General features: G+C 33.0%; 2 protein-coding genes across 11 annotated transcripts in view; both read right to left on the bottom strand.

Annotated features, from left to right (window-relative positions):
* The window catches only part of LOC137810568 (uncharacterized), a 32,726-nt gene extending 23,690 nt beyond the window's left edge, over nt 1-9,036 (bottom strand). For 4 of the 10 annotated variants that reach the window (XR_011080929.1, XR_011080926.1, XR_011080931.1 and 1 more), the window contains exon 1: nt 8,408-9,036. The gene's annotated coding sequence lies outside the window, so the exon portion shown is untranslated. Of the gene's footprint in view, nt 1-879; nt 1,926-6,308; nt 6,588-8,407 lie in introns of those variants that run through there. The other 6 variants (XR_011080925.1, XR_011080924.1, XM_068611911.1 and 3 more) reach the window with 4 other exon arrangements.
* A 10,406-nt stretch (nt 9,037-19,442) lies between these two features.
* LOC137808994 (uncharacterized) lies at nt 19,443-20,458 on the bottom strand. The gene is made up of 2 exons (XM_068610137.1): nt 19,866-20,458; nt 19,443-19,752 (listed from the first exon to the last, which is right to left on the bottom strand). Exons 1-2 carry the CDS (start codon nt 20,456-20,458, stop codon nt 19,443-19,445), a joined length of 903 nt encoding a protein of 300 aa, XP_068466238.1.
* Nucleotides 20,459-26,687: the final 6,229 nt, after the last annotated feature.

Raw genomic sequence — 26,687 nt, 5'->3', positions numbered from 1 at the left:
CAGTACCACACAAATGGAGTTAAATTGTGACAACTAGAAAGAGTTCCAAGAAATATTAGACAATCAAATAAAGGTACTCAAATAAAGGTAGGCACACAAAATGAATCCTAAGAATAGCACTAGAATAGATTTCAAAATCAAAAAAACAGCACCACTGAAAAAACTGTTGTGGGCCAGAGAACGTGATTTTCCCCGATTTATGTTGAGTTGCCCCTTTAAGATTTGATTCTGAAAATTTATATGCAAAATATTCAAGATCTTAACTAAAATCTGGTGTTGGTTTCACTCCAAACGCATGAACCATTTTTTTAATAAATATTTCAAATTCAGTGTTCAGTTACGCCAACTGTAGCGCCCAGATTTGCACACTGTTTTAAAATATTTATCATTTTTTTCTATTGACTCTTTTGAGGTGATTCTTTTTTGTCTTTTCTGTAACACCTCAATCTTGCATAATCTAGAAAATCAAAAATTTCCTATGTAGGGAAATAATTTTCTTAAACAAAACAACCAGCACAGTTATGTAAAACAGGGGATTCTGTAAAAACTGGAAAAAACAGCAAGAGACCAAAAGATAAACACAATGGAATTGATGAAAAGGAATTTGTGTAGATCTAAACACAAATATGGACTCAAGCTAAAAATAAAAGGCACCAAAAGATCAAAACACAGTAGATTCAAAACAAGTATTTAGACCAAAATCAAGAAACAAATAAGCCAAACAAAGTACTACTTATGATTTGATGACATTTTGGAAAAACATGACTAGACAAAACACATATAGATTCAGAAATTAAAAGACTCAAAAAGCATAAAATGAACCAAATAAACATGCAATAAAGACTCAAATACCTAAAATAAAAACAGCAACTCAAAGGAGTATGGAATCCTACCACAAATTGCACAAGGATTGCTCAAGATCAATTAAGCAAAGTGCACCGATTGGATTTTCCAAATAGCACACCAAAACAAAGTAAAAATTAAAAACAACAAGACAAGTATGAAAACAAGATGAAAAACATGAAATAAAGAAGAACTCAAAATGAAAATGACCAAGAACTACTCATCTTTGAAGAACATATGCTCATGATACCAAATGATGGCAAATTCATGGAGCTCTTCTCGGATTTATGATCAAGGGTGCGGAAGCTATGGATTGGAATGTGCAAGATCCTCCTAAGAGCTATGGTGATCTTGAAGGTGCATGATGTGTATGGAAAGAGGGAGGTTCGGCCAGCCCTATGGTAGGTGATGAAGATGAAGATTAGGTCCTAGAAACTAGGGAAAAGCAATGTATAGCACAATGTTGGCAGCATAACATTACTCTCATTAATCTTGAAAATACAAGAGCTGCGCATCTCCTTTTATGGGCTAAGGAGGCCGTAAATCCTAAGCTAATTCCACATGAAATGTGAGCAAAATGAAATGTAAATGTGAGGCACATGGAGCTCATGGGTGCACATGGGTTCACATGGCTACCAAAATCGTCCTTTGATTAGTGAAGGCTTCTAGAAACCTTTGCTAATCAAGGTTAACTCCTCCTTAATTTTAATGTGCAGAAAAATAAACATTTGTCCACATGGCTATGCTATTTACACCCCAATTAAAGCTAAACTACACTTGTTGGGCCTTCACGGAATTTGTGCTAGTAAGCCACTCTCCCATTCATAGCTTTGATCCAAGTCTTCTTGTCCTAGACGCTCCTAGCTTGTCTTAGACGCTCCTAGCTTGTCTTAGACGCTCCTAGCTTGGCCTTCTTGTCCTAGACGCTCCTAGCTTGGTCCTAAACGCTCCTAGCTTGGTCTTAGACGCTCCTAGCTTGATCTTGGACGTTCTTGACTTGGCTCTTGCTTTTCATGAAAGGTTGTGCTTGGCCCTCTTCCATCAGTAAAGCTCGGCAGAAGATGTTTCCGTTCCTCCTCAGCCTGGAACGATGATTGAACAAGTTCTTAATTATTCAAGATACTTTAGTACAAGACGTCAAATGCTGCTTTTTTTTAAAAGTTTCACGCAAGACCAGTATTACCACCAAAAGTTAAGCATACTTCCTTTTTTGCTGCTCTAGGATTTGAATTCCAAAATTTTCTGAATTGGCAAGGTTTACAACCTTTCCTTAGAATTAATCTTCCGTATTATGAGGACTTGGTAAGAGTATTTTATACAAATGCAAAGATCACACCTGATGGAAGAGAGCCAAGCACAACCTTCCATGAAAGGCAAGAGCCAAGTCAAGAGCGTCTAAGATCAAGCTAGGAGCGTCTAAGACCAAGCTAGGAGCGTCTAGGACAAGCTAGGAGCGTCTAGGACAAGCTAGGAGCGTCTAGGACAAGAAGACTTGGATCAAAGCTATGAATGGGAGAGTGGCATACTAGCACATATTCCGTGAAGGCCCATCAAGTGTAGTTTAGCTTTAATTGGGTGTAAATAGCATAGCCATGTGGACAAATGTTTATTTTTCTGCACATTAGAATTAAGGAGGAGTTAACCTTGATTAGCTAAAGGTTTCTAGAAGCCTTCACTAATCTAGGGACGGTTTTGTGAAGCCATGTGCACCCATGTGCTCCATGTGGCCCATGTGCTTCACATTTACATTACATTTACCTAGCATTTCATCTTCTATTAGCTTAACATTTACGACCTCCTTAGCCTATAAAAGGAGAAGCCCATCACTTGTATTTGCAAGATTAAATTGAGTAATGTTATGCTGCCCATTTTGTGTCATACTTGCTCCTTACCTAGTTTTTAGGTTTTAATCTTCCTTCACCATCTATCAAAGGGCTGGCCGAACCTCCCTTCTTCCATACTCTTCATGCACCTTCAAGGTCACCACAACTCCTAAGAGGACCTTGCCCATTTCATACATAAGCTTCCGCACCATTTTACCAAACATCCAAGAAGAGCTCCTTGAGAATGTCATCATTTGGTATCATGAGCTATGGTTCTTCAAAGATGAGTATCTCTTTGTGTCTTTTCTTTTGAGCTCTTCTTATTTCCTAGTTGTTCATCTTGATTCCATATTGTCTTGTTGTTTTAATTTTCGTTTTGAATTGGTGTGCTGTTTGGAATTTTCCAATCAGTGCATCTTGTTCAATTGTTCTTGAACAATCTTTGTGCAATTTTTGGTAGGATTCCATATATTTGTGTTGCTGTTTTATTTTAGGTATTTGAGTCCTTATTGCAATTTTATTTGGTTCATTTTATGTTCATTTGAGTCTTTTAATTTCTGAATCTGTATGTGTTTTGTCTAGTCATGTTCTTCCAAAATGTCATCAAATCATAGTAGTACTTTGTTTGGCTTATTTGTTTCTTGATTTTGGTATAAATGTTTGATTTGAATCTGTTGTGTTTTAGATCCTTTTGTGCCTTTTATTTTTAGCTTGAGTTCATATTTGTGTTTAGATCTACACAAATTCCATTGTGTTTTTCGTTTGGTATATCTTGCTGTTTTTTTTCAGATTTACAGAATCTCCTGTTTTGCATAACTCTGTGCTGGCTGTTTTGCTTAAGAAAATTATTTTCCAACATAGGAAATTTCTCATCCTCTGGATTATGCAAGATTGAGGTGTTACAGAAAAGACAAAAAAAGAATCAGTTCAAAAAAGTCAATAGAAAAAAAATGATAAATATTATAAAAACAATGTGCAAATCTGGCGCTACAATTGGCGTAACTGAACACTGATTTTAGAAAATTTATTAAAAAAAAATGGTTCATGCGTTTGGAGTGAAACCAACGCCAGAATTTAGTTGAGATCTTGAATTATTGGCATATAAATTTTCAGAAGCAAATATTAAAAGGACCGCTCAGCATAAATCGGGGAAAATCACGCTCTCTGGCCCACAACAATTTTTTCAGTGGTGCTGTTTTTTATTTTGAAATCAATTCTAGTGTTATTCTTAGGATCCATTTTGTGTGCCTACCTTTCTTTGAGTACCTTTATTTGCTTGTCTAATATTTCTTTGGAACTCTTTATAGTTGTCACATTTTTAATTCCATTTGTGTGGTACTGTTTTTCCAATTAATTTGTTTCATGCTTTAATTCTTTGGCCTCTAAATTTGGTGGTGGATTAATTCTCAATTGGTGCTTATTTGAGTGGAAATTTGACTTGAGTGAGGTCTAGTTTGCTTGATAGGTGCTGGATTGGAGAATTAATTCCCTAATTCTAAGAGGAACAAAGGCAAGGGCAGAAAACAAATACCTACCAAAAACACCACAAACATTGGAAGGCCCAACAAAGAAAAGACAACCAAGGAAGTGCCAATAGCAAAAAAAATCAACAAAGGGAGTTTCCTTTATTTTCTTTGCAACTTAACTTTTGTTAATTACTTCTTTAATTACGTGATTATACGGTGAGTGTGTCTTCAAGGGCTCCAAGTGTCCAAGAAACCTCACCTAGGACCGACTAGTGTAGAACTATCTAGTTTAGCAATTGTTAATTGTTTAATTTGCATCTCTTTGCTTTAGATAGTTACGTTTTTAATTGTCTTGTATTGCTTAAAGCTTTGTTAATTTTTGCTTGGTTAATTAGTTAGCTTGCATTGTTTTCTTGCATTAAAAATTTTGATTTCTCCAACTTAATTGTGTTTTAAGTGGTTTACCAAGAGATAACTTTGTGTGAAGGCATTAAGGGATAGTCTTTGGCTAAGGCAAGGCTTGGTATTTAAGTAGTCCACTGTGACTCACCTACCTTACCTGGAAGACTACCTTCTTTGACTTCCCTAAATTTTCTCAAAGTAAAATACTTCTACACACAAAGCTCTAGTCATGTCTTCTTCTTCTCATTCTGCAAAGTCTATTGAAAGTGAAGTAAAATCTTTGAAAACTCTTTTGAAAGAAGTTTCACAAGCTGTGCAATTGATTTCATCTAAACAATTGGAGAATGAATTATCTTGGGGACAAATGTTTATTTTTCTGCACATTAGAATTAAGGAGGAGTTAACCTTGATTAGCTAAAGGTTTCTAGAAGCCTTCACTAATCTAAGGACGATTTTGTGAAGCCATGTGCACCCATGTGGCCCATGTGCTTCACATTTACATTACATTTACCTAGCATTTCACTTCTATTAGCTTAACATTTGCGGCCTCCTTAACCTATAAAAGGAGAAGCCCATCACTTGTATTTGCAAGATTAAATTGAGTAATGTTATGCTGCCAATTTTGTGTCATATTTGCTCCTTACCTAGTTTCTAGGTTTTAATCTTCCTTCACCATCTATCAAAGGGCTGGCCGAACCTCCCTTCTTCCATACTCTTCATGCACCTTCAAGGTCACCACAACTCCTAGGAGGACCTTGCCCATTTCATACATAAGCTTTCACACCATTTTACCAAACATCCAAGAAGAGCTCCTTGAGAATGTCATCAACACTTGTTGGTCACCTTGCCATTGAGATTTGCAGAAGGATGATACACATTAAAGAAATGGATTGGATGACCATTGCTCATCTCCAGTATGACGGTCTTAAGTTAACGTCTGGGACGATCCCTGAGGAACTAAATTTTGATCGAGCACTAGCATTATCGTCCATGATTATCGTCCATGATTCGTGAAGATGTTGAAGGTGAAAATCTCAGAAATGCAGGTAGTCTGAAAATGAATGACCGACTGTTGCATTACATATGGGTGCATATCTTGTGCCCTCGTGGAAGCAACTTTGCACAACTACTGAATTAAGATATTTTGATGTTGTGGTTAATAAAAAATAATGTACGCATTAATTAGCCTCATTACATCATGTAACACATCATCAAATGTCGGGATAACAAGATGCATCTCCCATATGCAAATTTGATCACGAGGATCTTGCAGGTGTATGGCTTCGACTTGTCGAATGAGCAAGCAATAATGCTAGGCTGGAATCATTAATTTGGGAAAAAAAGTATGACAAAATTAAATATATTCCAGGTCAATGGCGTATGACAACTTGGTAGACCTCACCATGCACACGAAGAAGATGATGAAGAGATGAATTGTTAGCACAAGATGTTGAAGGTGGTCAACCTCAACCAGCAATCCTCAGTCGAACTGAAATGTTAACCCAAATTTGGACGGGGATGCAAGACATGAGAGAAAGCATGAGGAACGTTAACATTCGTTTTGACAGGTTTGATGAAAGGATGGAGCGAAATGATCAAAGGATGGACAGATTGGAGGATACTCTGAATCAGATTCATTGTCAACAAGGCCATTGATTGTCTATTTGCATTATGTTATTGTCTTTTATTTTATTTCTATTTTTCGGGTTGAACATTATTATTGCTATTTTTGTTGTTTTTGTTATTTTTCACCTTGAACATTGAGAAATTCATATTTAACATTAAGCTTCATTTTATTTTAAATGCAAGTTCTTTAAGATTTGAATTCTATTATGATTAAAGTAAATCTTTCGGGTCCATTATCTAAATTGGAAAATTAATAACATTCATTACGTAGCCTTCAATGTCTACGCATGACATGACATCATCCTCTAGTTGCATTGGTTGTGGTGCAAAATCATGTGGTACTTTTACCCATGTTGCTGGGAGCACAAGTGCGTTCGTTGTCCCATTTGTGATTGTGGACACTTTGCTGTTTTGAGAACAGCAACAACTGAAAAAAAAATGCCGAAAAACGATTTTGGGGTTGTCCCAAGTACAAGGTAAATTTAATTCAATTCAGTTTCATGCAAACTTAACTTTGGTTATTTAAATTTTTTCATTGTTGAATTTTATTATTTTCTCAAAACAGATTACAAGTAGCATTGTTCTAGGCTGTAATTTTTTCAAATGGTACAATGAAGAAGTTGTCGATGACAAAGATGCAATCATTATCAGACAACGAAATAAGATATGTCTTTTAGAAAGGTGTTTGAAGGTTTCCACAAGAAGGGTTAAAATGTTATTACTGGGGATGTCATATATTTTTCTACTTAACATTATTATGTTTTTAAGTTTTCTATAATTTCAAATTAACATGTATTTATCTCTCTCTACATCAAATGTAATGACTTTATATATTTTTGCAACTAATTAATGTTCATGACATCTTTTCTTAAATTATATTCATGTTATTATTAATAATAATCAAAATCATAATTAATAATAATTATATATTTATATAACATAACATTTATTAAATAATCATTAATAATATTATAATTATCTACAAACAAAAATTTTACTAATACAAATATTTTCAATTAATAAAATTATAAACGAAGAATTTATATTTCATTTATATATTCTATTTTTTTAATTCATTTCAATTTTATATTATTTTTTAAGTTATAATTGAAACTTACAATTATTTTAATTATGAAAATTATGTACAAAAGTAATAATCATTTCTTTATTATTTTTTTACACACATGGACAAAAGTATACTTTATTATTATATATAATGTAATCGAAATTAAATAATATAATACTAATTATTTTAATTAACTTAAATATCTTTAACCTAATTAATATTTCATTTTCCTATTTATTTATATATCAGGGTAAATTTGTAATCTTACAATTTACACTATTCAAAATATATTAAAATACTCTCACAACTATCACATCATTCACATTTTTCAATAAATTTTCTTCACACATCCACTCTAACATCTCTCAATCCAAATACCCTCAACTTTCTTGACACTTCCACTCACCCACACCCTCAACTTTCCATTCACCCACAACCTCTAATTCAAACAAAGTCTTAATCATGACAAGAAATATAATGAATGTATACAACTATAACATTGAATCGAACCAAGAAACGAAAGAAACATAAAATGTCACGGGCATAAAGCATAATAATGGCAAAACAGGACAGACTAAAGAGGTCAAATTTTTTTTTAAAAAAAGATAACTATGAATCAGTATCTGTTCAGGAAAGCTTTCACAAATCCAAGACTTTTCATGTATTCAAACAAAACTTATAAGATTAATATACCCAATCCAAACAGCACACTATTCAACTTAAAATTTTAAAATACAAAAGAGTGCTAGCAAATAGCAACATAGTCCTCTGACAAAGTCTGTACTATTGGCTAAAATTTACAGTAAACAAAAATCATAAGTGAGACTCATTAACTAAAGAACAACCCACAACTTTATAATTTCCAATCGATTTCAGTAGCCTATAGTACTAACCCAAAAAGAGTGGATTACTAGCATTTCTATTGGATCCATCACAATGGTTAGCATTTTATTCCCAATCTCAGATTTCAGCAGCCTATAGTACTAACACAAAATTTGTGTAAAAAGGTGGGTTATTAGCATTTCTATTCTATAGAATCCATCACAATGGTTAGCATTTTATTCCTCACTCAATCTCACTTCCTCTCTTATTGTCTTCGATAATTGCATCTTAAAACTCAATACAACTTCCTCAAAAACACAATCTACCGCCACAAATTTTTTTGAAGGATAATTACTTACGGACTATCAGAGATCTTCAAATTTGGGGTGCTACTAACAGGAACAGCCACTGCCTTCCCTTTGTCCTTCTTTCGGTCTTAGGCTGTGCACTGCTGAAATAGGCTGAACAGGCTCAGAAGACTCAACATCAACAATCCCTGAAGGAAAAAAAGAAAAGAAAAGAAATCACAGAGTGATTCAACATAGTTATACGAACATAGTTATACGAAAGCTTGAAATCAAATAGCGATAATTAAATGGTATATTGAAATTGAATTAGTCAAGCGACAGTAGTATTGCGAAGGTGGAATGTCTCTTTGGTCGCAAGAAAAACTAAAATTGTAAAATCAATAAAATAAGGAAGCGTGTACGGATTGAAGGGAGAGTTATTGAATCGGCGTGTAGAGAGGGTGCTTTGAGAGATGGTGTGAAGGGAACGGGCGGTGAAGGAGAGGTAGGGTTTAGGGCATTATCGAGATTGGTGGCGGCGTCAACCGTGCTGTTTTCGGTGTTGGGGATATGGGTGTAACTGTTAGCTTCCTTCCTTATTGAATTTCCAATGTCGCCGAAAAACACGTTAAACATGTTTGTTGAAGCAAATGCACAAGCTTTACTGTTAGTTTTTTTTCTTCTTCCCAGATGCCAGTCATTCGATTCGATCTTTGATTTTGTTTTCGATTTAAGGACCCTAAACGCTAAGAAAGGCTTCTTCTTCCTGCACCCTGACGTTTTTCTTCCTGCACCTCCACAATCTTTTAAATCCCAAAACTGACCTTCACCTTTTATTTGAAAAAACTAGAGTTTTTTAGGTTACCAGATATTGGATCCGGGAGTATGCTACGGATTCATCAATCCAGAAGTGATTCGTGTTCTTTTTCAAATAAAGGGGTGTTTCGAAAGCAACTTATTAATTTTTGGATTGCTGAATTCGAAAGTCTAATTTTTGTTACGGATTGATGGATCTGGAAGATTACTGGATTCACCAATCCAGAAAATTTATGGATTTCCTAATTCAGAATGTAACAAAATAAATGTGAATTTCTCATTCCGTAAAATTAACGAATTGCATTATCCAGAAGAAGAAAGAGTAGTGTGGATTTTATGTGTATATTGGAGTTTTTAAAAAATAATATAAATATTTTTGTCTTTGCATTACATTATGGGGCTGCAGGAAGAAAAACGTAGGCGTGCAGGAAGAAACTGCCGCCAAGAAAAAGGCAAGTCTGCTCCTATCCAATACGGGCTTGGGCTTACTACTTACACTGATACGTGGCAACAGCGAGATCATTTTTAATTGTTTTTCATATATTTTTATAATTTTGCAGAATGTATATTTCGAATTAATTTAAAAATAATATACAAAATCTAAACTGAATTAGTCCCTCCTAACATAAATAACTAAATTTTGGTTATACTTTCATCTGAAATCTTTGTTTATGTATTTGTAGTGAAAAAAATATTAAAATAAATCATTGTAAAAGAATTTAAATAATCACAATATCTTAAATTACTTTATTTTCAATTTAAATAAAAATTTAAAATAAAAATACAATAAAAAATCAAATGATTTAATGTCTTACACAAATAAAAAAATTAAATAAATTAAATTCTTAAATTACTCAAAATCCTAAATAAATACAAATCCTAAATAATTTATTGTCATACTTAAATAAAAAATGAAAATAAAAAAATTCTTCAATTATTTAAAATTCTAAACAAATACAAATCTTAAATTAATAAATATAATATTTAAATAAAAATTTCCAATAAATAAAATACCTAAATTATTTAAAATTATAAATAAATACAAATCCTAAATTATTGAATCTCATACTTAAATTAAAACTTACACTAAATAAAAATTATAAATTATTTAAAATTTTAAACACATATAAATACTAAAATTATTTAATATCCTAATTAAATAAAATATCTAAACTAAATAAAATTCTTAAATAATTATAAATATTAATGTATAATAATTTTAAATTATTTAATGTCCTACTTAAATGAAAATTTGAAATAAATAAAATATCTAAAATCTTAAATAAACACAAATCATAACTTACTTTATGTCATACATAAATAAAACTTCAAAAAAATTTAGAAATCCTAAATAAATACAAAATCATAAATTATTTTATTTCCTACTTAAATAAAAATAAAAAAATAAAGCTTTTTAAGTTTTTCAAAATCCTAAACAAAATAAAAATACAAAGATTTGAAATATGTTTCTTAGATAAAAATCGAAAATGAATAAAATTTATAAATTAATCAAAATTTTAAATAAATCCATATCCTAAATTATTTAATTTCATTCTTGATAAAAGTCTAAAATTAATAAATTTATACGTTTTATAAAACCCTAAATAAATACAAATCCGAAATTATTTCATCTCTTACTTAAATAATAATCTCAAAAAAATAAATTTTCTAAAATTATTTTTTTTATATTTTATTTCTTATATATTAATATTTGCATTGTAATTTTATTTTTATTTTCTTATTTTCATATTTATTTATATATACATAATTATATTATTATATAAATTATATTTTTACACAGAAAAGTGAAAGAAAATACACCAAATAAATCAACTAAAGTTGGAGTGGGATAAATAATTTTATGTTAAATGACTCCAAAGAAAATAAAATGACTGTTTTTGAAGCAGAGATTAAAATATTATATAATGAAATTTCAATTATTCGGTTTTTAGGATATACCCATTTTTTAAATAATTGTTTATTATTATTTATTTTTCTTAAAAAATTTGTTAGTTTATTTTACTTGAATTATTTACTTATGTATATTATTTATGTTCATACATTGTTTATTTTAATTTAGTATGTTTAATTTATTTATTTATACACCTATACTAATGATTATTTATTATATTATTTTAATTTTTAATTTATTTTTTCATTTACATATATATATATATATATATATAAATAAATACAAATCCTAAATTATTTAATGTCATACTTAAATAAAAAATTATAATAAATAATTTTTTTAAATTATTTTAAATTTTAAACAAATAAAATTCTAAATTAATTAATATCATATTTAAATAAAATATCTGAAATAAATAAATTTCTTAAAATATTCAAAATATTAATAAATAATAATTCTAGATTATTCAATGCATTACTTAAATGAAAATTTGAAATAAATAAAATTTCTAAAATATTGAAAAATCCTAAATAAACATAAATTATTTTATGTCATACATAAATAAAATTTCAAATATTTTTAAAAATCCTAAATAAACACAAAATCAGAAATTATTTTATTTCATACTTAAATAAAAAATATAAAATAAATAAAAAAATTAAGTTTTTCAAAATCCTAAATAAATAAAAATCCCAAGATTTGTAATATTATTCTTAGATAAAAATCGAAAATCAACAAAATTTTAAATAAATCCATATCCTAAATTATTTAATTTCATTCTTAAATAAAAATATAAAATTAATAAATTTTTATGTTTTCTAAAATTCTCAATAAATACAAATCCTAAATTATTTTATTTCCTACTTAAATAATAATTTCAAAGAAATAAAATTTCTAAAATTACTTATTGTATATGTTCATGTTTATTTCTTATATATTAATATTTGCATTATAATTTTATTTTTATTTTTTATTAAAATTGTATATATAATTATATAGTTATATAAATTATATTTTTATATAAAAAAAAATTGAAAGAAAATACGTAAAATAAATCAACAAAATAAATTATAGTTGTGAGTCTTGTAAGCAAAATAGTTAACAATACTATTTTACCTTCCATATAGACCGAGCAAAGATAGTGGATTTTACACAGCCATTTATTGAGTCTGGGCTAGTTGTTGTGGCACCTATCAAGAAGTTGAAATCCAGTGCTTGAGCTTTTCTCAGACCTTTCACTCCAATGATGTGGTTTGTCACAGGAATGTTCTTCTTGGTGAAATCCAGTGCTTGAGCTTTTCTCAGACCTTTCACTCCAATGATGTGGTTTGTCACAGGAATGTTCTTCTTGGTGGTGGAAGTTGTTGTGTGGACTTTACAATTTGTCACTATTATCTGGTAACTAAGTTGCATGACAGTTTTAAAATATGGTGTAGTTAACTACTTTGATTGATTCATCATATGATCACTTGCACATTGTTGCTAAATCTTAATCATTTATCTCTGCAGGTTTAGCTTCTCAACCCTATTTTTTGACAGAGTAAGTAGTTGGAGAGTTCCTTTAGCTAGTTATTCTTGTTGTTTTCCTCTTGTAGAGGACAAAAACTCAATTCTTAACAAACTCCAAAGAAACATTTAGTCTAAAAGCTTGGCACTATTACCTGGAAGCACATGAATGATTTAACCTCCAACAAATTTTCTGACAAATTGTCTTTTCCACTATTAAGAGTGGATATCAAAAACTCCTTTTATCTTATGATGAAATTCTATTTAATTGTAAAGATAGACTGCAATATTGCAATTCACGAACCTTGTTTTCAAATGCTTTAATACCATGTCAATTACAAATCATCTTAATCTCAAAGTTGTTGGGTTTAAGTTGAAAATTGGTGTAGTAAATTCAAGCCTTACATCTATATGATCCCCTTCTATGCAAAAGAGAGCACTCTTGGCACCCTTGGTTGTTTCTTACTAATCATATGAATGTCTGTGGTTTTGATACTCAACTCAAGCTATACTGCAAGCCTCACCTCAATCCTAATTGTGGAACAACTCTCATCCCACGTTAAGGGAATTGAAAGCTTAATAGCAAGTGATGACCGCATTGATTTCCAGAGAGATACTTTTACTAAAAATTATCTGAGGAACTACACATGGACAAATCCAGGCTTTGTTTCTCTCATCTCCATGTCAGAATATGAAAAGGCCTTAAAAGATGGACTAGCTAGTGGTGGTGTTGTTGCAATAATAGAAGAACGTGCATACATGGGGCTTTTCCAAGAAACCAGATCTGAATTTAGAGTTGTTGGTCAAGAGTTCAGCATGAGTGGATGGGGTTCTGTGAAACTCAACTTCACCACATATACGAAACTCGTCATTCAAAATATTAAGCCAGGTGTTTGTTTATAAAACATATATGCATGTATTCCTTTTTGTATACTTCATATTTCAATTTATCATAACTCATATCTTTACTCCGTATGTACCAAATAGAATTATGAGTGTTTATAATTGTATGATATGTAGGTAGGGTTTAATGTTTCGCACTCGTGACTACTACCATGTGTGTGAAGCTAATTATCACTTAATTGCCACTGATGTTGATGTTGATGTTGAGTGGTTGGTACCATAGAGATGTTGATGACATTCCTATGAGTTCTTTTTGGATTTTTGTTGATGATGGTGCGGAAGCTTAATGGATGAGAGTGGAACAAGGTTCTCCTAAGAGGTGTGGTGACCTTGAAGGTGCATGAGAGGTAGTGAAAGTTGGAGTGGTTCGGTCATCTCCATTTGGGGGTGAAGTTTGAAGACTAAAAACCTAATTCTAGAGAGAATTTGGAAAGGGAGTAATTTGAATGACACTTGAGCAGCATTTCATTACTCAAAATAGTCTTGAAAATACAAGGTGTAGGCTCCTCCTTTTATAGGCTAAGGAGGACCATAATGCAACCCTAATGCTAATCAAAATGAAATGCAAATTACATCACATGGAGCACATGGCCGACCATGTGGAGAATCCTTCTAGAATGTGACCAAATCTTTAGCAAATCTAGGTCAAGTCTCATGGAATCAAGTTTATGCTATTTACACCACAACTAATACTAAGCTACCCTTAATGGGCCTTCATATAGCATATACAAGTTGTTTTCTCTCTCATCCATAGCTTGGCCCAAGTCTCCCATCCGTAGCTTGGTCATGGACCTAGTAATAGGTCCTAGACGCTCTCCCCTTCCTTCTAGACGCTCTTGGTTTGGCTTTGGATGCTCATGTCTTGGCTCTTGTCTTTTTATATGAGGTTGTGCTTGGCCCTCTTCCATCATCCCCTCCCTCTTGAAAAGGATTTGTCCTCAAATCCAATGCTTTTTCTTCAACTAGGGGGATGAGTGTGGCTGGATGGTGTCCATCATCTCCTCCTTCTTGAGAAGATCTATCCTCAGATCTACAGACTTGATCTCGAACTCTTGCTTCGCCAAAGCTTGTCCTCCTGGATCAAACGTCCACCTATAGAAATCATCAAATAAAGCATATGTGTTAGTTTGAAAATCAATTTTACTATGTTGCCATTTTTGTTTTTCTTTTGGTTTTGGCAACTTTGGACAATGTTTCTCTTTTGATTGTTGTATGTGTTCTCTAATCATCTTATGCATTTTGAAATGTTCATTTGTGGTTACTTCCTCTTTAGGCATAAATCCTATAGGAGATGGTAACAACTTAAAAGGAGAAAGATGATTTAGCCCACATATAACCTCAAAAGTAGAAATACAAGTAGTTTTGTGAACTACTTTATGGTATGTATGCTCCTCTCTAGAGTTGTGTTTGTCCTTTATGATTATTCTAGGCATAGTAGAAAGAGCTAGATTTTCAAATGTATTTTGACCATGCCTTTAAGGATGATAAGAATTTAAAGTGTACAACTTAGTTGCAAGTTTTCCAAAGAGAATCCTCAAATGGTTTGCGAAATTTGGAGCTCTATCCAACACTATGCTTGAGGATAATCCATGAAGATGTATCACTTCTCTATAGAAGAGTTTATCCATATCCATGAATATTGAATCAAAACCATTTGTTGTCCTAGGAAGCTCTAATATGAAATTTGTGTCTTCCCAATGATCATTTGCAAAAGGTGAAGGAGTATAGAGTTCTTGAGACATTGCCTTAGGTGTAGTTTTAAAACAAGAATTGTACCTAAGGTAATGTCTTTGAACCTCTTTTCTCATGGGTGACAAAAGTTTTCCTTTTAAAAGCTCTAGAGTTTTATCAACTCTAATTTGGCCCATGAGTTCTCCTTCATGAAGACTTTTTCTCTTATGTGTAAAGATAGTCTCGTTGTTACAACCATTGTTTATGAGAATTTGTACATTTGGCAATGGTTGTCTCAATAAGACATGACAAGTTTCTTTAGGCACTACCTCACATAAAAATTTGTTTTTGTAGATGCTTATAGATAACTTGACATTTACTTGGTGATATCCTAGCACATATGAAAAATAATCTATTTCATTTTTATTTATGCAAGCTTCTTTTAAAGACTCTTCTTTTTTTATTATGCTTGCAAGTGTTCCTTTACAAGAGGTAACGCTAGGTTGTTCAACAAGAAGCATGTTTTCAAAGGTATTTTTAATTTGATTGTCTTGTTGAATGACCTTGTGGGAAGGAACACTTTTCTCCCACGCCTTTTGTTTCCCAAGGGTTTTCTCTTGCTTTTCTATTTTTACATTTTCATCACTCTCACTGGCTTCTTTTTATTGGCTACTATTCTCATCTTTGTCCCTTAAGATCATAGATCTTCATTGAAACATTGAGATGCTAATTGATCATGGCCAAGGTATTCTAAACATGGAATTTCTCTAGCTTGAGTGTGAGAGATATGCTTGGTTAGGTTTTGGGAAAGTTCTAGAGATGTTTCTTGTATATGTTCTTCCCCTCTATGGAACTCATCCTTGTCATAAGATACATAGTATGAACTTTGTTTTTGACTTGATTGTTTTCTCAAAATTTGTTTTTCAACTTTAATGCTAAGTTGAATCTAGTCATTTAAATCTCTATAAGGTAAAAGTTCAACTTTGTTTCTTATCTCAAGTTTGAGACCACTTAGAAACCTAGCTATGTGATATGGTTATCTTCGTTAATCCTTGCCCTCTCAATATATGATATCATCTTTTGCCAATATTCTTCTACACTCATATCTTTTTGATGAAGTCTTTGGAGCTTGTCCATCAACTTTCTATTGTAATGTGAGGGAATATGGCGACACCTCAAGGCTCCCCTAAGGTCATTCCAAGATGTAATGGGAGGGTCCTTGTGGAGATGTCTCTCTCTTTTTAGGGCATTCCACCAATACATAGCATCACATTGAAAACTTAAGGTAGCTAAGGATACTTTCTTTTCTTCACTCACATGGTTGTAAGCAAACAATTGCTCTACCCTCATTTCCCAATCTAGGCAAGCTTCTATATTTTATTTTCCATGGAAATGGGGTAGGTCTACCCTAACCTCTCTTGGGCTTTCTTGCTCTCTCCTTCTATTCCTCCTAGGGGGTGGTTGATAATATTCATTTATTCTAAGACTTTCCTCCCCAAGAGAATCATGATTTTTAGAGCTAGATGCATGAGAATGTAATTTTTTTGATTTTTGAGAATTCTCATCCTTTGCTTTAGTCAATACATTAGTTTTGGCCTCATTCTCCAATTCTTTATATGAAATTAATTGAACATCCTTGGAAAGTTGTTTCAAAAGGGATTTGATGGATTTCACATCACTTTCCATAGACTTTGAAGAATGAGAAGACATGACTAGAACTTTGTGTCTAGAAATGTTTTACTTTGAGAAAAATGAGGGAAGTTAAAGAAGGTAGTTTTCCAGGTAAGAGAGGTGAGTCACAATGGACTACTTAAATACCAAGTCTTGCCTTAGCCAAAAACTATCCCTCAAGATCTTCCACAAATCTTTCTCTTGGTAAACCACTTAAAACACAATGAGGTTGGAGAAACCAAATTTTTAATGCAAGAAGCAATGCAAACTATCTAACAACCCAAGCAAAATTATCAAAGCTTAACAAGACAAAAGCAAAGCAAATAAGCGTAGCTAACTAAGGCAAATGATGTAATTAAAACAATTAACAAAAGCTAAGCTAGATAGTTTTAAGCTAGTTGGCCCTAGGTGAGGCTTCTTGGACACTTGGAGCCCTTGAAGACACACTCACCGTCTAATTGCGTAATTAACAAGTAATTAACAAGAGTTAAGTTGCAAAGAAATTAAATGGAACTCCTTTTGCTGATTTTCTATTTGCACTTCCTTTGTTGTCTCTTCTTGGTTGGGCCTTCCAATGTGTGTGGTGTATTTAGTATGTGTTTGTTGCTACCCTTGCCTTTGTTCCTCTTGGAATTAGGTAATTAAAATCTTCAATCCAACACCTATCAAGCAAAGCTAGACTCCTCTCAAGTTAATACCCACTCAACAAGTACCAATTGATATTTAATTCACCACAAAGCTTAGAGGTCAAAGAAAGAAAGCAAGAAACAGATTAATTTGAAAAAACAGTACCACACAAATGGAATTAAATGTGACAACTAGAAAGAGTTCCAATGAAATTAGACAAGCAAATAAAAAGGTACTCAAAGAAAGGATGGCACACAAAAAGGATCCTATGGAATAGCACTAGATTTGATTTAAAAACCAAAAACAGCACCACTGAAACAAATTGTTGTGGTCCAGAATGCGTGATTTTCACAGATTTATGCTGAGCTGGCCTTTTAATATTTGCTTCTGAAAATTGATATTCAAACAAATAAAGATCTCAACAAATTTTTGGCGTTGGTTTCACTCCAAACGCATGCACCATTTAATTTTAATAATTTTTCTAAAATCAGTGCTTAGAACCGCCAGTTGTAGCGTCAGGATTGCACACTTTTTTTGTAATATTTATCTTTTTTTTCTATTTCTTTTTTTCAACTGATTATTTTTTGTCCTTTTGCTAACACCTCAATCTAGTAAAATCCAGAGGCTCAGAATTTTCTTATGTGGCATTTAATTTTCATAAACAAAATCAGCCAAAACAGAATGGTGGAAAACAGAGGATTCTGCAAATCTGGAAACAAAAAACAGAAAGATATACCAACAAAAACACAATGGAATTGGTGTAATGGAATTTGTGTGGATCTAACACACAAATATGAACTCAAACTAAAAAATAAAAAGCACCAAAGGATCAAAACACAGCAGATTTTAGATCAAGCATTCAAACCAAAAACAAGAAACAAAATAAACCAAGAAAAGTACTACTAGGATTTGATGACAAATATGGAAACACAAGACTTGACAAAACTTATAGATTCAGAAAATAAAATGACTCAAACATATTAATATGAACCGAATAAAATTTCAATCAAGACTCAAGCAACCTAAAAAATCAAAAACAGCAACACAATGTATCAAGAATCCTACACAAAATTAAAATAAGATGTCCAAGCACAATTTGAACAAAAACTACCAATTGAATTGAATAGAAAAACATTCAAATCATATTAAAATCATAAAAACAACAAGACAAGATGAACACAAGATGAACAACTTGGAAATAAGAACTCAAAAAGAAAAACACAAAGAGATGCTCATCTTTGAAGAACCATAGCTCATGATACCAAATGATGACATTCCTATGAGCTCTTCTTTGATTTTGATGATGATGGGTGCGGAAGCTTGGTGGAGGAGAGTGGAACAAGGCCTTCCTAGGAAGTGTGGGTGCCTTGAAGGTGCATGAGGAGTAGTGAGGGTTGGAGTGGTTCGGCCATCTCCATTTGAGGGTGAAGATTGAAGACTAAAAACCTAATTCTAGAGAGAATTTGGCAAGGGAGTAATTTGAATGGCACTTGAGCAACATTTCATTACTCAAAATAGTCTTGAAAATACAAGGTGTAGACTCCTCCTTTTATAGGCTAAGGAGGACCATAATGCAACCCTAATGCTAATCAAAATGAAATGCAAATTACATCACATGGAGCACATGGCCGGCCATGTGGAGAATCCCTCTAGAATGTGACCAAATCTTTAGCAAATCTAGGTCAAGTCTCATGGAATCAAGTTTATGATATTTACACCGCAACTAATACTAAGCTACCCTTAATGGGCCTTCATATAGCATATACAAGTTGCTTTCTCTCCCATCCATAGCTTGGCCCAAGTCTCCCATCCGTAGCTTGGTCATGGACCTAGTAATAGGTCCTAGACGCTCTCCCCTTCCTTCTAGACGCTCTCCCTTTAGACGCTCTCCACCTTGAGCTAGACGCTCCTTCCTTTGGCCTAGACGCTCTTGGTTTGGCTTTGGATGCTCATGTCTTGGCTCTTGTCTTTTTATATGAGGTTGTGATTGGCCCTCTTCCATCAGATGTGCTCCACTAGAAGTGACTTCTTCAAGTATTCATATCTATCATCACCACCAAAGAGTTGAACATATTCTTGTCTCCATTCACTTAGTTCTTTTAACAAATTCATTCGAACAACAGCCCATGAGTCCTCTCCCATTCCTAATTGGGCAGCAACAGCACGGTAACCACAATGACCATCAACCTTAACGTCGACAACATCAACAATGTATGGATGATATCCTACAGGGAACTGATCAAGGAAAGGAATACATTTTGTTGGTACAATTTCTGGTAAGCTTCCTTCATTAGATTTTTTGCTTGCACAACTATCATGTTGTGAGTGTAAGAAATCCACATGTTCAAAATAAGAAGGGATTCGCTTAGTTGATCTCATGAATTTGGTAGGACGAGACATCTTTACAACACCTTTTGTTTTCACCTTATATCTGGTGCGTAAATAGATGTCTTCTCTGGAAAAGCAATCTTCTGCAATTTACTTTTGATGTTAACCTTGCTTGCAACATCCAACTCTTTGAACCGCTTCGCGATGACCTCAAACTCTTTATCAATTGACAACTCAGATGAAGATTGTTTAGTTGCAATGTCTTCAAAGCTTAAACGAGTACACATCACATGTACTGATTTAAGTGGTATGCTACCAACACCAAACGAAGCCAATTGACACGCACAAGGAAGACCATGAGTACATGTAAGAGTACATCCACACCTACTTTTATCAAACCCCACTGATTTAACCCTATCAACCTCTTCCGAAATAAGGTTCAAAGCATATTTAGACACAAAACCTAACAATTTTTTGTAAGTTGTAACCTTAAACCAATGTCCAACCACATGCAAACTTTTTTGGAATGAAGCTTTGATTGCATTATGTTGTAAAATAATCATCTTATTGATGGAATCCCAACAGAAACATAAATCCCCCATCGAATTTTGAAGAACTCTCTTTAGGCTCCAGTGTGCCGCCTCAACTCTGTTACTTGTTGTGTTTCCTAAGTGCATCACCTTATCCATGCCTTGACAAATTTTTCTTTATGTGGATGTAACCATGTATCCATCACATAATCAACAAATATAGGCCATGGAGAACAGACAACTCGAAGAGCATTGACACGATCTTCAAAGGCCTCAACAATATCATAATCCACAACATTACTTGATCATGCCTCTCTTGGATGCACCAACATTTTACATTTTTCTTTCACATTTTTATCAATGTGAAATCGACAGAGCAAATTATAAGCTTCAGGAAACATCATTCTAATTGCATTCATTAAGGCAACATCTCTATCACATACCACCACCCTAGGGCATGAATCAACTCTAAAAAACAACCCTTTATTTTCCTTTTCTGCTGCCAGTAAACAAAATGCAACGGAGAAAGTCAAACCAGTTGACGTAATCCCAACAACCTCAAGTAACAACATTCTATACTTATTCGTCTTGTACGTACTATCCATTAATATGACAATATTAAATGAGTTCACTAGTTTTACTGAATCTGGGTGTGTCCAAAATATATCTTGCACAATATTCGAGACCTCATCACACCTACACCAATGCACGTACATGTCTCGCTCCAGTAACAACATCAGTTGTTGCATTTCTGTTTTGTGACCTTGTTGTGATCTTCGGTGAATAGTCATTGCATTATAAACCTGCTTAATCATCGTCACATTCTTCGTTGGCTCGTCCATGTATCCGACCTTAATATAACAATAACAAACTCATAACTATAGCCAACACTTCTCGCCCACTCTAACAGCTCATCTCGATCACGAAATACCTACAATAACATATGCCAAATTTTAAAATAATTCATAAAAAAGCATTCACAACCCAACATTAACCCGACCCGACCCGATCCAGATTCCTTTATATTGAGTTATAATTGCGCCCACACACTATGTCCTATTCATACATAAAAAACTTCTAAAAGTTAACCTAAATCCTAATGGTCGAACACCTCTTAGATAGCATTTTCATGTTAAACATATGTATTAGAGGTTAACAGTTGAACGACACTCATAAGATACTTTAAAAATATATTAATTTCTAAACCTCATAACTTATTATATAAAATTTTATTATGATTATAAAAATAAGAAAAAAATCTTTTAAAACTAGTTATATGAAAAAACATCTTTCTCTTATAAAAGAAAACTGAAATATATTTGTATACTTAATTTTTTTTAATTTATATAATTCATAATTATATAATATATAAATTCGTATCTTTGTGATCTACATTTTAGAGATTATACATATTTTCGTGTTCGTGTATGTGTTGTCCAACAACTTCCGGCCACCGATGATGCTTCGTCCATTGTTGGATTGGGCTAAAATTTTGTCAGCAAGTTCATAACGTGTGGTACTTCAATCTGACCGTTCAGATCTTTGAGAAGTTATTTGAGCAGTGAGAAATTCCTCTCACACTGCAACAGTGTTTTCAGCGCTTTGTTGTTGTTGTCATTATTTATTATTGTTCCTCACTAATTCTTGAATGATAAAGACAAATACAAATAAAATGGTTTATTATGGATTAATTAAAAAAAATCATTATTTATGGTTTGTGTATAAGATCTTTATTTATTAATATTTTATTTAATTAATAATGTTTTTAAGAATCTTTTATGATTTATTTTTTTATTTAAAATTTAAGGTTTTACGTCATGCATATTTGAATGCAAATTTTCTATGAGATATAAATTTTAATCTTAAAAATCTGAATATGATCTCTATTATAGCCTCTCTTTTTTTATTAATAATGATTATTTCAAAATTTTAAATAATAAAATTGAAACTATAAGACTTCTAGATTTGGACACACAATTATTTTAATTATACTTTTAGTTTTTATTATTTAAAATAAATCTACTTTTGATTCTTCAAATTTAAAATAGCTTATTTTAATTCTTAAAATTTTGAAAAAGTTTAATTTTTGAAATCGCCATTGAAGCACAAAACTGGAAACATAACCGGAGTTGGAACGCGAACGGAGCCTCGCTGAACTCCGCCGTCACGCGCGACGCTCGCAACTGGTTAGAAAGCTTCCTCCTCGAGCTGCGATCAAAGTCATAGCCTTTTTCTCTTAAACATTTGTTTTGTTTGGTCTTAAGGGACTCGAAGTTGCTTAGAAGTGGCCCTCATTGAGAAAGTGTCTTTAGAGGTACCTCCTTGTTTCATCTATTTTCCCAATCTTTTTAATTTCTCGTGTTAAATTGTTTGCTGTGGCTTCTTGTCAATCAAGCTCTTGTGGGTTATATAGATGTCATATATATATATATATATATATATATATATGTATGTACTAGAGTTTAGGGAATACTTAGATATATGAGAATAAGGATGATTGTGGGAAAGATTGTCATATTAGTTATAATGTTATTGCTGTATAAATAGGATCTTTGGATCTTCAGTTGAGACTAACTTTTGAGTTGTTGTTGAGTGAGAGTTTGTTAGGAGAGAAAATGTGAAGTTGTAATCTTAGATTATAGTGAACCCTTCCTTCCATGAACGTAGATTGAAGTTTGTTAACACTTCAATTGAATCAGGTTATTTCTGTGTGTGGTGTGTGATTCTTTCTTGTGTTTCCTCTTAAGTTTACCTTCTACTACCTGCTACATTTAAGGGTCTTGCATTATGAATCAAAATTGGTCTCATTTGTGAACCGGATTCGTCTCTAGAAGGAGAAAGCTTTAAGCTTCTAGGTCTTCTTGCTTGCGCTCGTATGAAATGCCCTTCTTTGTCAAAGCGATTTTCACTCTCATTTCATGAGAGCTTGGTCAACAGGACTACATTGGCATCTTCTATTTTTGCCTTGAGAATGCGTGTGGTTTGGTTTGATTAGTTTTAATTTGACAACGAGATTGTTCGTATGGTTTAGATGCTTGTGAGTTTGGGTTATTTATTCGTACGCATTACTTGTTTGCCAATAATGAGATGTGGAAGTTTTACCTAAGATTGTGTCATTGCTCATGTTGGATTTGGGGTCTATCTCTCACTCTTTTATTTTAGGAATTCATGCAAGAATGTGTGCAATTTCTTTTAATTGCTAAAAGGGCTTACTCTCACTTAAACCCTCAAACTCACTATTAGATCCGTCTATTAAAAATGGATAGACTTTCACTTGGATATAGCTTAATGACAAAGCCTAATGATAATAATGATGATGAGGACAGTATGATAATATGGGGAGGGTATATCTTGCAAATATTTGGTGGCTTCTTGTGTTTTCCACGGGGTAGATCCTAGTTCCTGTTATGAGGCAATGTAATACTATTATTATGTGCAGATGGAAATGTGGCTTCATTGAATTTCACTTTTGAAAGAATGAGATTAAGATGTTTAGTCAGACATGATTGCATGTATTGAAACAAATTTCTTTGTCATAAATGCTAACGACTAGTGTACATAGCTAGCTGTCTACTCCATCCTGACAATGCGGTAAGATGACCTGATATATCTAAAGCATTTACTGCTACATTGACTTTGTGGCAATATAGGACAACCTTTGTTGATATGTACACGAGAATAACATGTTTTCATTCCAAGAGAGCCAATGATGACAAAGAGGAAGATGACAGATTTAAATAAGTTATCACATTGGGGATCTGGATTTTTCTTTAGGCAGACCTAGGTAGTGATACGGATAGACCCTTTAGCAAATAGAATAAAAAGAAAGATCAGGAAGTAGGCCACTTAAATCTTGAGAATGGAATCCTTGGGGGTAGTCCTATTCGTAGGCTATCTGTTGCACACTTTTTTGCATACTAACAGTTATTAGTAAACGTTGGTAAAAATGAATATTACCTAAGTTAACTTGGGCCTCCTTGGCAAATAGTTCATGGTTTCAGAGTTTCAATTAACTTTTTTAAACTCTAAATATGTAACAGTTAATTGTTGTAGTTTTAACTTTGGTAAATAGTCTACCTATACAATCAATGTGTGACAAACAACAGTAACCTTGTTTCAGTAGATGAGGATGACTGCATGGATTACTCAATAGCATTGGGCTCTCAACGTGACAGATAACCCCTGTAATTTTAATTTTGGCAAATAGTTTGCCTAAAATTGAAATTTGTGGCTACTAATCCTCGTGGATTTAGTTTTGAGAATTAATTACAAGGGGTTATAAGTTGAAATGCTTTACTGGTTATTTTTAAAACAGATACCATTTTTTGTTGTCATAATTTTGATTCTCCTCTCCTTGCACAACAAATTGATTTTCTAGATCATATCTTCCTGGATCCCCTTGTTACGCCTCATCATCCCTTATCAGAACTTGCTCCTTCATTATGGGTTGTTTCTTCTCCTTGACAATGGTGTCCACCTGGAGCTTTAGTACTTCATCCACAACATGCACCTCTTGTACAACCACTTCGCAGTTATATTTTCTTTTTTTAAATACCTTTTCTGATTTAACTAGACATATATCCTCCACCAAGTTCTTTGTTGATTTATTCTCAGTAGCCTCCCCATTTATAACTCCATTTCCCATAATGATTAACTCCTTTGTATTCTTGATATTTGATTCCTCAACAACATTTAATTTTGTGGAATTTTGGAATTCAAAAAAATTATCCCCAGTATATTTCTAGTTGCAATGCTTTTTCTTTTTCATTTCACGTTATTTGGTCTTTGACTCTGTTAGGTTTTGTTGGAGTCTTTGCATGGCCATCTAACTCGGTAATCTTATTGTCACCGTTGTCCTTTCACTCACTTCTGCTTGCCTCTGGTCTTACCGAGGTAAGCCCTCAATTCTCTGGTCATTGCAATTTCTTATTGATTATAAAAAACCATGTGATGTTGCAATTTTATGACAAGTCATGGAAATGCGTATACTTAATTAAGTCAGTATTGCAATTTGATATTCAAGCTTTTTAACTAGTGGTCAGTATTTTAGCCTTTTAAAATATGATTTTCAATGAGTTCATCTACTAAGATCTCTCTTCTATTATGCAATTTATTTTTATCGATTTCTACTCTTTTCATATAAATTGCAGAATGGAAAGCAGGGAAGGCAAATCACTTTCTGAATTGGAGGAAGAAATTTTTCAAAAATTCGGAGCTTTCATGACAGGGTAATTGCTAATCTTGCAAGTTGTTAGCTTTTTGTATTTTCTGTGCAAAAAATCATTGGTCTATATGCGGTAGTTATATTTGTGTGTGAAGTAAATAAGTTATATGTTTTCCTTGACGGATGCTAACCCTTCAAAATTATAAATTTGAGTGAAGGATTATTCTTGTTAGGTTGGAACTACTTCATACTGAGTAATTATTTCATTCACATGAATCAATACATCAAATTGATCTCTAGATTGATAAAACCCCTTGTGTTACTAAGGTCATGAAAGAAGAAAAAATAGGTACAAAGGGGTACATCAGAAATGCCAATTATGGAAGGGAAATTGGGTATGAGGGATTGAGTAGAGAGAGAAAGAGGGGATAATCTGTTAGTTTGTTATGGACAGGGAATGTTAGCTCTCTAGAGGAGCATTGCTCTTGGCAGTGGGAAAGTTTCTGATACGGGACTCACAAGCACAAGGCCCATTAGAAGGACATCTAGGCCCATTTGGTTAAAGGATTATATCTAGAAGGATCTCTTTTGTCTTTTGTAGGGATTGGATCCCCTTTTCTGTTAGGATTTTCTGTTATAGCTTTTCAGTATTTTCAGCACAACTGTCTATGAGGACAAATAGTTTTTCAAAGGGTATTATATACCCCACTAGACTAGTAGAGTAGGCATGTTGTTGGTTATATTTTTTTTTATCCTAGAAAAGTTGTTTTTATTCTGATATATCTCTATCCCAGCACTTATTTTTCTAGTTTTCTTTGTGTTCTTCCCCTTCCCTGCTCCATCACCGTATCAATTTGGTGCTTTCATTGAGCCTACCTCCATGGCTCCCAAATCAATCAAAGATTTAGAGGAAACCCTGCAAACCATTTTAGACAAACTAGCCCACCTCCAAACCCAAATCCAACAAACCCATGACCATCATGAAACACGTTATAATGCCTTAAACCACACTATAGAATCTCGTCAAAAAGATTGGGACTCCAAACAAGAGGTTGTCAATCACACCCTCCATACCATCTTAACGTTTATACCCCCACCGTTACCTTTCCCCAATGAAACAACCAGTTCTGCTACTACCTTCTCTGTTCCACACATAACCCCTGTCTCACCCCCACCCCTAACTTCACAAACTACATCCTCCATCTTTGCCACAACAACGTCTGT

This window comes from Phaseolus vulgaris, chromosome 2 (assembly GCF_000499845.2).
Source record: "Phaseolus vulgaris cultivar G19833 chromosome 2, P. vulgaris v2.0, whole genome shotgun sequence".
Lineage (NCBI taxonomy): Eukaryota > Viridiplantae > Streptophyta > Magnoliopsida > Fabales > Fabaceae > Phaseolus > Phaseolus vulgaris.
The sequence above is the reverse complement of the archived record's forward strand: the minus strand, read 5'-3'. Positions and strand labels throughout refer to the sequence as shown.

Excerpts from the sequence above, each read along its gene's own strand:
- LOC137808994 (XM_068610137.1), bottom strand. The coding sequence starts at position 20,458 with ATGGATAAGGTGATGCACTTAGGAAACACAACAAGTAACAGAGTTGAG. Across the intron at positions 19,753-19,865 it reads ATTTACGCACCAGATATAAG|TTGTGCAAGCAAAAAATCTA; the intron begins GTGAAAACAAAA and ends ACAACATGATAG.